The sequence below is a fragment of the Stegostoma tigrinum genome, chromosome 19 (assembly GCF_030684315.1).
Source record: "Stegostoma tigrinum isolate sSteTig4 chromosome 19, sSteTig4.hap1, whole genome shotgun sequence".
NCBI lineage: Eukaryota > Metazoa > Chordata > Chondrichthyes > Orectolobiformes > Stegostomatidae > Stegostoma > Stegostoma tigrinum.
The window spans coordinates 30,962,209-30,974,409 of NC_081372.1; the positions used below are offsets into that span (position 1 = coordinate 30,962,209).

At 39.3% G+C, this 12,201-nt stretch overlaps 1 protein-coding gene across 4 annotated transcripts in view; it reads right to left on the reverse strand.

The window, feature by feature from the left end:
- The window catches only part of LOC125461422 (uridine-cytidine kinase-like 1), a 120,783-nt gene that overhangs the window by 21,320 nt on the left and 87,262 nt on the right, over positions 1 to 12,201 (reverse strand). For 2 of the 4 annotated variants that reach the window (XM_048550177.2, XM_048550180.1), the window contains exon 8: positions 9,950 to 9,969. In XM_048550177.2, the coding sequence (XP_048406134.1) occupies positions 9,950 to 9,969 (20 nt within the window). Of the gene's footprint in view, positions 1 to 9,949; positions 9,970 to 10,825; positions 10,843 to 12,201 lie in introns of all 4 variants that reach the window. The other 2 variants (XM_048550178.2, XM_048550181.1) reach the window with 1 other exon arrangement.

The window sequence follows — 12,201 nt, forward strand, 5'->3', positions numbered from 1 at the left end:
AAGCATGGTGACTGTGAAAGCTACAGAACAGACTGTTCCATGTTATCTTCCCATTAGCAACTTATTGAAGTTCAAAGAAAGCACTTCAGTTCAAGTATTAAGTGAATATTCCTTGGAACCTATAGGAAGCTATTTACGTGCACTTGTGTCTTCAGGAAGCAATCAAAGTACAATCCTGTGTGCCTATGATGTTATGGCTCATGCAGTCTGCTTATGTGAACTAATCAGTTACATGTCGTTTTTTCTTCTTTTGTTTCATCCTTTAACTGCATCTTTTTGTCTGTTGGTCTTTGCATGAATGGGGGCTAAAATCAAAGAAGATTAGGTTTAAATCGTAGACATTAATCAGATTACATTGTGGTTTAAACTTTGCACTACTGAAGTTACAATATGATCTATAATTTGTTATGTCATTTGTTTAATCTACAAAACTGGTGTCTAGTGTCTCATTCAAAAAATTTTGATTAGGGATGCATTAGGATAAATGTTGAAGTTCATTGAATGTTTCAGTTTTACTGTGTTCTTTTGAATATGGGAAGAGGGTGGCTGTTTTGATTTGGCTGCCTGTCTTTGTGTTGTAACAGTCTGTTTAAATCCCATATGTATGCCCCTTTGTTGCATTGCTTTCTGTAATTGTTTTAAGAACATAAGTGCATTTAATTTCCTGGATTACTATGGTTTGATTACAAGATTATAGTATTGCTGAATGCTGCAGCTCCCCTATAGTTAGCTCTAGGAACACATTAGCATTAGGAATCTCTCCCTAAAGGACATGTCTCACCACACCCCACACCAAAGAATTAACCTTAGTCTTACTATCTAGAGACCAAAACTGTTCATATTGCTTTCAGAATTACAGGATTTTAGCATGTGCAGAAGGAAGCCATTCAGCCCAGTATGTCTGTACTAGCTCTCCAAATGTGCATCATAATTTAGTGTCATTTTCCTGCCTACTCCTCATATCCTTGTCCACTAGTTACTTAAATAGAAACATTACTTCAGTGCCCTCTTGAATGCCTCAATTGAACCTGCCCTGTACCACACTTCCAGGCAATACATTCTAGACCTAAACCACTCATTGTTTGAAAGGGTTTCTCATCTCTCATTTAGCTCTTTTGCAAAACATTTAAAATCTGTGCCTTCTTTTTCTTGATCCTTTCATATGTTGGAATAGTTTCCTCACCATCTACTTCAGCGAAGGTCGGAGTCTATATAATTGCAGATAGAGTCTCCGACCCTTCATACTCAGCACCCTTGCAATTACCTAATTACTTATTATAAATTGATGTTTTTTATTTAATGATGTGTGTGCACCTAAATCTCTGTTCCTTAGTCGCTCACCAATAAATATTTTGCTTTTCTATTCTTCCTATCAATGTGAGTAGTTTAATATTTCATACATTACAGCGGTGATAGAGAACAATGTCCAATTTACCTCTGCAGGTAAAAGAAGCTGCATTGTTGATGGCATCCTTACAGAGGTTAATACGATAAATTAAAAGATGTAATATGCAAAATGATATCATTGCATCCCTAAATAGTTTTTGTTGATACTTTAGTGGAACATTTGAATGATTTTTTTTAAGTGGCTTAATAGTGGTTAAAATAAGAAATGGACATTGATCCAAATATCAAACACTACTGAACTTTCTTACTATCAATTTGCAAACTTATATCCTCAAAATCACTACTGGCTCGTAAGACAAAATGACTGAAATGCAATTAAGCTAAACCTGTACATTTCTTAATTGTGGATTCTTTCATTGAAACATTTGTCTTAATTCATAAGCTTTTACCCCTGCATTTTCAGTGGATGAAACCTAGTATAGCCAAGTTGCTGTAACTTAACCAGTCAGTGAACATATCAATGATAATGGGAACTGCAGATGCTGGAGAATCCAAGATAACAAAGTGTGGAGCTGGATGAACACAGCAGGCCAAGCAGCATCTTAGGAGCACAAAAGCTGACGTTTCGGGCCTAGACCCTTCATCAGACAGGGGGATGGGGAGAGGGTTCTGGAATAAATAGGGAGAGAGGGGGAGGCGGACCGAAGATGGAGAGAAAAGAAGATTGGTGGAGAAGAGAGTATAGGTGGGGAGGAAGGGAGGGGATAGGTCAGTCCAGGGAAGACGGACAGGTCAAGGAGGTGGGATGAGGTTAGGAGGTAGGAGATGGAGGTGCAGCTTGGGGTGGGAGGAAGGGATGGGTGAGAGGAAGAACAGGTTAGGGAGGCAGAGCCAGGTTGGGCTGGTTTTGGGATGCAGTGGGGTGGAGGGGAAGAGCTGGCTGGTTGTGTGGTGCAGTGGGGGGGAGGGGACGAACTGGACTGGTTTTGGGATGCAGTGGGGGAAGGGGAGATTTTGAAGCTGGTGAAGTCCACATCGATACCATTGGGCTGCAGGGTTCCCAAGTGGAATATGAGTTGCTGTTCCTGCAACCTTCGGGTGGCATCATTGTGGCACTGCAGGAGGCCCATGATGGACATGTCATCTAAAGAATGGGAGGGGGAGTTGAAATGGTTCGCGACTGGGAGGTGCAGTTGTTTATTGCGAACCGAGCGGAGGTGTTCTGCAAAGCGGTCCCCAAGCCTCCGATTGGTTTCCCCAATGTAGAGGAAGCCACACCGGGTACAATGTTAGTAGGTTTTCATTAAATTCTTATGGAAAGCTTCATGGTCGGAAAAGACGGTAAACATTTTAGGAATGTTTTATACCTTGAATTTGCTTATATGTTTCTACTGTCAACACAGTACTGATGAAATGTATTGTTTTACACTCAGGAACATCGATAATTATCCCACTTACTCTATGTTGCACACTAGGCTTTGTTCTATATCATGGTCCCAGTTACAAGTTATTCTCAATTATAAATCAAGAAATTAGAGGACAGATATTCAGGTCACCAAAAGGGGACTAAATGAGCCCCAAGTATATGTGAGTAAATACATTACATCTCCTACTAAACAGCAATGTGTGCTGATTTTAATTGTCTTAGTTGGGGCAACAAAGAACAACAGTGTTTGGTTCCATGATACCCATGCCAGAGAGTTAGGGGAAAAGATATTGAAAAACATTATTATTTCTCACTCTCAATAGCCTCTCTTTCTCACCACCCACTCCAGAAAAAGTGTACCTTAAGTTAACAGTTGAAAACATGGTCAAATTCTGCCATGGACATCCACAGCATTGCAGATTATTATATATTCTGACTCTCCTCAGAGCCATGATGTAATACTGAAGGTGAGCTATAACCACAAAAGTACAGTAGGTTTCAATATCAGTGAATACCTTCTGGAAAGGTGGAATAAGTTACAAACTTAGGCTAAACCCTAATTGCACAGGTCTGATGATAGAATGCTGATACAATACTTGAAGTATTATCCTCATGCTTTTGCACGTTATGTCTACTCAAATAATCATTCAATTCCCTTTTCAAAGCTTCAACTGAACCTACCTCTACCACATAACCAGGCAGTGCTTTCAGAACTGAACCACTCATTTAAAGAGATAATGGGAACTGCAGATGCTGGAGAATCCAAGATAAAGTGTGGGGCTGGATGAACACAGCAGGCTAAGCAGCATCTTAGGTCCACTCATTTAAAATTGCTTTTATTCATCACAACTGCTACTTTGCAAATCCTTTTAAAGTGTCACCTTAATTTCAATCGTTTTATATGCTACAACAGTTTCATCCTATCTATTCTATCCAGACCTCCCATGATTTTGAAAACTTTTATTAGATCTCCCCTTAGCCTCTTTTCTTCAAGGGAGAACAGTTCTAATCTCCTCTCGTAGCTGAAGTTTTTCTCATAGCTGATGCTTCTCATCCCTAGAAATGTTCTTGTACACCTCTTCAGCACTCTCTTCAATGTATTTACATTCCCTCTTATAGCTTCCTAAATCAACCCAAAACTGCATACAATAATCCAGCTGAGGATCAACAAGTGTCTTGTATAGGTATAGCATAACCTCCTTGCTCTTGTACTCCATAATTATAGAACTCAGGATACAATTGGCTTTCATAACTGCTCTTTCTATGATTTCTGTCACCCACAACGTTTTATGCACATACATACCCAGGTTGATCCCTTATCTTGTAGTGTCAGTCCACATCCTTCTACTAAAATGCATCACTTTACACCTCGCCATCATCTCTGCCATCTAAATGCCTACTACATCAACCTATCTACATCCTTATGGTTTTCTGTAATTTCCTCTTCACAGCGTTTCCAAGTTTCATATAATTTACAAACTTTGAAATTGTCCTTTTGCTCACGAAGATCTAGATCATTAATCTAGGTATCAGATAAAACAAGATTCCCAACACAGACCCCTGGCAAACTCCAAAGCAAGCCTTCTTCCAGCCTGAAAAAAATGTCCACTAACCATTACATTGCTCCTTATCACTCAGGGAATAGTTTCTAGAGCTTTACAATCACTGAAGATAAACAAACTGGTCTTTAAACACTGGACTTAACCTTACAACATTTTTTGAAGCGAGTGATTTCTGCAATTCTCCAGTTTGCAGTTCAGGAAGACTAAAATTATGGACAATGTCCTAACATTTTCCACTGTCAGTTCTTTCCACATCCCAGGATGCATTTATCCAGTCCTGTACTTGTCAAGTTTAAGAACAGATAGCCTTTCCAATACTCCCTCTTTACAGAGTTTTGAACTCTTCTAGTGACTGAGTTTCCTTTATGGCCCGGGTAGCATTTGCCTCTGGTAAAGACAAATGCTACATATTGATTGCAGGAACAGCAACTCATATTCCGCCTGGGAACCCTGCAGCCATATGGTATCAATGTGGACTTCACCAGTTTCAAAATCTCCCCTTCCCCCACTGCATCCCTAAACCAGCCCAGTTCATCCCCTCCCCCCACTGCACCACACAACCAGCCCAGCTCTTCCCCCCCCACCCACTGCATCCCAAAACCAGTCCAACCTGTCTCTGCCTCCCTAACCGGTTCTTCCTCTCACCCATCCCTTCCTCCCACCCCCAGCCGCACCCCCAGCTACCTACTAACCTCATCCCACCTCCTTGACCTGTCCGTCTTCCCTGGACTGACCTATCCCCTCCCTACCTCCCCACCTACACCCTCTCCACCTATCTTCTTTGCTCTCCATCTTCGGTCCGCCTCCCCCTCTCTCCCTATTTATTCCAGTTCCCTCCCCCCATCCCCCTCTCTGATGAAGGGTCTAGGCCCGAAACGTCAGCTTTTGTGCTCCTGAGATGCTGCTTGGCCTGCTGTGTTCATCCAGCCTCACATTTTATTATCTACATATTGATTTACTGTTTCAGCCATGCGTCTTGCTTCCATGTGGTATTTTCCCTTCTATGCCTCCAACCACCCTTATTCCTCCTATTACTAACTTATTACTACTGATGTGCCTCTAGAATTCCTCTTATAATCTCTCCTCATTTCTAATGTGCTTTTCCAATCTCCCTCTGAACCGTTTGTTTTCTCTTGGCTCTGAACTGTATTTACTACTTCACACATATCATATGTGCACTGAGTTCCTTATCCTGATTTCTATCTCTCTTTTCATCCAGAGTTTTGGATTTGTTTAGCTTGCTTTTCCCTTTTTGATACCACCTTGAATATGTCTGAGCCATTTTTCTTTTGAAAGATGGCCCATTGTCCTTTTCCACCATCATCCTAAACCTTAATAATGACTGCTGTCTCCTAAAAATATTCCTCCACTCTCACTTGAGCTACTTGGCACAGGTTATCTCAAGAACCAGATCTTTTATTATTAAACTTGTCAAAATGTTGTAGAAAACTTTCCTGAACACAGTCCAGGAATATTTGTATGTTCCTTATGCTATCACTGTCTCAGTCTATATCAGGGCAGTTAAAGATCCCAATTTTAGCTACCGTACAATGTTTGCATCTTTCTGTAATTTCCCTGCAGATTTATATGTCTACACTGTTCCCACTAATTGCTGGTGTATAGTCTACATCAAGCAATATAATTCCATCTTTAAGTTGCTTAGTTCTTGTCCCTTGTTTTCTTCCAATTTTTGGTCCAGAGGAACATGGAATTTAGGGGTAGGACTAGGCCATTTGGCCCTATGACCTTGCTCTACAATTCAATGATATTGTGGCTGATTTGGGTGAAGTCTCAACTCCATGTTCCTTTCAGCACATCATAAACCCTGACTCCCTTATCTATCAAAAACCTACTTAACTCTGTCTTGAATAAGTTTAAACACATAGCCTTCTGGGGAAGAAAATTTAACAGGCTAAACAGGAAACCTGTTTTTCTGAAATGATGTCCTCTAATTTTAATTTTCCACAAAGGAAACATCATCTGGGTATTCCACCCTATCCAGTCCCATCAAGACTTTCTGCTCCAGTAAAATCACGGCTCATTCTTCCAAACTCCAATGGCTATACATCTAATGTGTTCAATTTTTGTTCATAAGATGACCATTCCATCCCAGTAATGAGTTGACTAAAGCTTCTCTGAATGGACTCTAAGTAATTATAATGTTTTTCCAATTAGGAGACCGTATATTCTCTGCTAAAATGGTATGCTGCTTGTAACAAAATTGGTAAATTCACATTTACTCTAGCTACCAACCTTTTTGCCACTCACTAAACTATTTCCTTTTATAGACTCTTTATCTCATATCAACTCTTTACTTTCCTGCTTATCTTGGTGCAATCAGAAAATGTAGCTTTGTATATGTGGTCCCTTCATCCAAATTGAGTGATCATGCTGCTTCTCTAGCTTCATTACAGGATTATAGCCTTCCTTAAATGCCTTGCAGGCTTCTTTGAGGCTGGTGCACAGTTTATTACTGATATTAAACTGAAGCCTGATAAACTTCAGTTTGTTTAGTGATTCACGATGCCAAACCTTTTTTGAATGCTCAAGGAGGAGTTAACATGAGGCTTTTTTTTAAGGTTGTTATATTTTGCTGTGTGGTTACATTTCAGACGCCTACACAGTATTAGTGCAGTTTAAAATCTAGGCACTCTGTTTTTACATGTGCTTTTTGGAGGAGGGTGGTGGGGGGAGGAGGTGCAGAACAAAGAAGCATTGTTTCAAACACAGTAGAAAACAAAAATTTGGTTGCATTTCCAAATGGTCAGCCTTCAGAGGTTTATGCATTAAAAGCTGTGCAGAGACACAACAAATATTATGAAAACAGGACCCAGGGAAAATGATGGCCAGCAAATTGTGCACCTTCTCAACCCATTTCTGTCCCCTGCAGCGCAGACTGCCATGCCAGATTTGGGGCCACACTAATCAATGCTTATTTTTGATTTTATTTTGTGAACAGAGAACTATGTTTGTGAGCTTCAAGCACAAAACCCTCCTGACAGAAAACTGCAAATGATAAAACACAGTTATAACCTTCAACAATCTGAAGGTTCTCCATGTGCTCAAGAAATATGAGAGCAATTTACACTCACATTCCAAAATTATGGACTTCTCATTTCTAAACAAGTTATTATTAAAAAGAAAACAAATTATTATTTTATTTTTAATAATAACGTAAAATTTAACAGCCACTTTGAAGAAGAGATAAAGATTTTATGTAAACTCTCTGCTTCCACTAAATCATAGTTAAACTATTCACAGCTGGCTACACTGCAGTAGCATATTCTCAGTTAGTTGCACTAACACGTGCAGGCTAAATGGACTTGAAGTTTCACTTGCAAGGCAAGATTGAAAATGCTCTTGGATACAGTTACATTTTTCCATTGAAGTTGTATATTGCTTTCTTAATTCTTATGGCTCATTCTAGTTAACTAAACTGCAAAAGTAAATCATTAATAGTTTTAACTACAGATGAATGTGCAACTTGTCTCTCAGTTAATATTGGTCTTAGGCGTCAATGGAAAATAGGAATGCTAAGAATCTTTTGAATCAACAAGCTCTTCACTTCTTTTGTTGAAGAGGTATATTTGTAGCCATTTAAGGCTTGGGATTGTGAGGAAGCCAATCATTGACAGTGTGGATTCCATCATCTAAATTCCAAAATCTCTAATTACTAAGAAATCTGTTTTCTAACCAGTCTCAATAAATATTAAAGCAGAAAAGATGAAGGTTTGAGAAGGTAAACATTAAATGATTGCTTGTGTCGCTTGATGAATTGGAAACGAGGAAACCACCAGGGGAAAAAAAGGGAACGAGAAAAAATGTTCACATTGTAATTATTAAGACATGAAATGTTTACCACATGTGGTGCTTATGCAGGGACTAGAACATTTAAAATAGAACTGGATAAGAGTCTGGAATGGGAGATTAAGAAAGGATAGAGGGAATGGGCAAAGAGTTTGGATTAGAGTAGATGGGCTCAATGGATTAAATACTGTTTATTTCTGTTGTTTCTACAAGACAAAATAGCTGGCATTACTTTCTACCCATTGGGATAAACAAAACCAAAATTTGACATTGGCGTGGAACCTGCTCATTTTGGGTTGGCATTGAGGCATCAGTTTTTCCAATTGACTGTCCTAGCAAATTCCATGAAAGTTTACTTTTTGATCTGCATCTTGAGCAGAGGTATTGGTGTCTTATAACAATAGTTTTAAGTGCAAATTGTTTTCATTTTTTTAAAGAAAGTGCAGCAGAAATAAACAGATAGTTACTATCAAGACTCAGATTTAGTTGTTAATTTGTCATGATTAAGGGCGATAAATACCTGGGCCACATGTGGTTACATCTCAAGCGACATCTAAGTCAGTTATTACTTGCAGCCGTTATACCCAGTTCATGTCAAGCAAAGAGCAGTTCAAGCAGCAAACCATTACTAAACAAGAAGCACTTTGTATACAGGGATCAGTACTGGGTCCACTTTGGTTTAGCATTTATATACATGATTTGGATGAGAATAAAATGGCACAGTGAGTAATTCTGCAGACGACACTGGTGGGAGAGTCAATACTGAAGGAGGTTAACTATGATTACAAAGAGATATTGATCAATTGGGTCAATGGGCTAAGGAGTGGCAGATGGAGTTTAATTTGGAAAAATAACAGGTATTGCATTTTAATACAAACAAGGATTGGAATTGATGGCAGGGGTCTGAACAGTTCTGTAGAACAGAGACCCCTAGGGGATTCTGGGATTAATTCTTCGAAATTTGTGTCATAGTAGACAGGATGGTTAAAGACACGATTAGCATGCTTGCCTTCATTCCTCAGACCTGTCAATATAAGAGTTGGGACATTATGTTGTGGATGAACAATACTCTTCTGGAGTACTGTGTGCAGTTCTGGTCACCCTGTTATTGGAAGGATATTATTAAATTGGAGAGGGTTCAGAAAAGATTTACCACGATGTTGCTGGGAATGGAGGGTTTGTGTTATAAAAAATAGATTGGTAAGACTGGGACTTTTTCCACTGGGGGGTATAAGGTTGAAAGGCGCTCTTATTGAGGTTTATAAAATCATGAGGGACACAGATAAGATGAATGATAAGAGTCTTTTACTGGGGGTGGGGTGGGGGTTCAAAACTGAGGGGTGTTGTTTAAGGTAACATGAGAAAGATTTAGAAAGGACAACTGGCAACATTACTTTTAAAAAAAATGGTTCATGTGTGGAATGAACTACCAGAGAAAGGGGTGAATAAAAGGTAAAGTTACAATGTTTAAAATATATTTGGATAAGTTTGTGAATAGGAAAGGTTCGGAGTGATATGGACCAAGCACAGGCAGGTGGAACTGGTTTAGCTTGGGAACCTGGTCAGCATGGACTTGTTTCCATGCTGTATGACTGTATAAATTAGCAATGAAATTGATATTTTTTCAGAGTGGGGAATAAGTTAAATAATTTAAGTTTCACATCATAACATAGTGTGAGACTGCACAAACTATAAATTATAGAAAAACACTAAGCAGTTATTAGTTGTTGCTTCCTAAATAGCCACGCACAGGCTTGAGGTGCAAAAACAGCTATGAAAATGAATGAAGTATGCAAATTCTCCTCACATATCCCAGCGCAGTTTCCTCTGTTCAGTTGGGGATTATATTCAGAGCAGGACAATGAAGGAAATACAGAATCGGTGGGAAAGAAGAGATTTCAATTCATTAATACCCAACAAAAAAAAGTCAAATTGCAATAGTCCCCTGTGTGCTGCAGGAGGGCATTACCATGCAATGCAGTATATAATCATGTGTTTTGAAATTAATACACTCTAAACTGAAGACTCATGAGTATGGGTACAATATGTATTTCACAGCAGACCAAAAATAGCTGCATTTTTAAAGTTTTCTTCTATTTTTAATCTGACAGGAACTTAAGTGTAAAAATTTCTAAAGAATTACACAGCAAGCATGGTAGATGTCACACACTGCAGCTATTGAACATGACATTAAATTCTAAACCCTCTAAACTTCCTGTGTCTAAGGCAGATAGTTAACTTCCTGTTATATTTCTATTGTGGCTGACCATTGATGGAAAGTTTAGTTGAATAAATACATCGTCGAACAATCTTAAATCTTGGAAACTGTCTTATCTGATCATGAGGGTCAGCATAATTTTTCTGTGATTTTTAACTTTACGGATTCAAACAGACCAGGAAGGTTAGAGTTATACACAAATAATGATTACCAAAATAACTGTTTTCATCGAGACATTTTGAGTACTCACCTTGCTCCGTCACATTTTTTTTATAATTTTGAAGCACTGGTCAAAAAAGTATTTAAAATCCAACAAAAATTAATAGGTGCTAAAGAACATATCCTCATGAATTCAGAGTTACAGGAACAGGTGTAGGACTCCACGTGCCGAAGCATGGACCAGTATTCATAGTGCCTCTTGCCATTCATAAAAAATGGTGTATGCCTACCATTATTTGTTCATACCTTACACTGAGTTCACGCTGAGGTGATAATAGTAACAATTCGTTCATTTTTAATAGCATATACAAGAGAGAAAAGAGAGTTAAAAAGGGTACATTCATTCACATTTTGCAGTATTTGGTAACACAGCCACACGTATCTTTTCTGAAAGCTTTGCTCTGCGGAAACATAACCCCTCATTGGGTGGCCATGGAGTGGGGATTTTGGTTGAGAAGAGAAAATATTTATCTGACAAAAAAACTATGATAGTCTTCTTCAACAAACAGGATGAAGGTAATGTGACAATATAGACAGTGAGCCAAAAGCTGTACAGCAAAGGTACAGGTTTCCAAATAATGCAGAACAATGCCTTAACCCCTCGTGTACTAAATATACTTCCTTTACTAAAAATGTTTTACAGCTCTTGTTTTCTAAAGTGCAGAATCTATTGAGAATACTCTTGCAAGTTTAAATACAGAAATTAGAAATCTGTATGAAACAGATGCCATCTAACCCTTAATATTAAGCACAGAGAATGCTGGAGAAACAGGCTGGCAGCATCTGTGGAGAGAGAAATAGAGTTAACATATTGAGTCCAGTATGGTGTTCAGAAGAGTTCATTAGACATCCCAGGTACACTTGGACTTTGTCATTAAAGTTGTCTTTGCCAAATGTTTGGAGAAATGGGTATTTTTAGCATTGATATAGCTGCTGAGAGTTCTGCCTTTATCCCACTAGATAACCAAGTGGAAATTCAAAGCATTGATCTATTTATGTTAACAGTCTTATAAATAAATTTATTTTCTCTATTCATTTGTGGGATGTGGGTGTCACTGGCTGGCCAGCAGTTCTTGCCCATCCCTAGCTGCCCTTGAGAAGGTGGTGGTGAGCTGCATTCCTCCTGCTGCCACAATGCTTTTAGGGAGGGAATTCTAGGATTTTGACCCAGTGACAGTGAAGGAATGGCGATATATTTCCAAGTTAGGATGGTGAGTGGCTTGGAGATGGTGGTGTTCCATATGTCTGATGCCCTTGTCCTTCTAGATGGAAGTGGGTGTGGGTTTGGAAGGTGCTGTTAGCGGATTTTTGGTGAATTTCTGCAGTGCATCTTGTAGATAGTACACACTGCTGCTACTGAGTGTCAGTGGTGGAGGGAGTCGACGCTTGTGGATGCAGTTCCAATAAAGCAGGCTGCTTTGTCCTGCATGGTGTCAAGCTTCTTGAGTTTTTGTTGGGGCTTCACTCATCCAGGCAAGTGAGGAGCATTCCATCACACTCATGACTTGTGCCTTGTAGATGGTAGACAGGCTTTGAGTCAGGTGGTGAGTTACTCGTCGCATTACTCCTAGCTTCAGGCCTGCTCTTGTAGCCACTGTGTTTATGTGGTGGGTCCAGTTGAG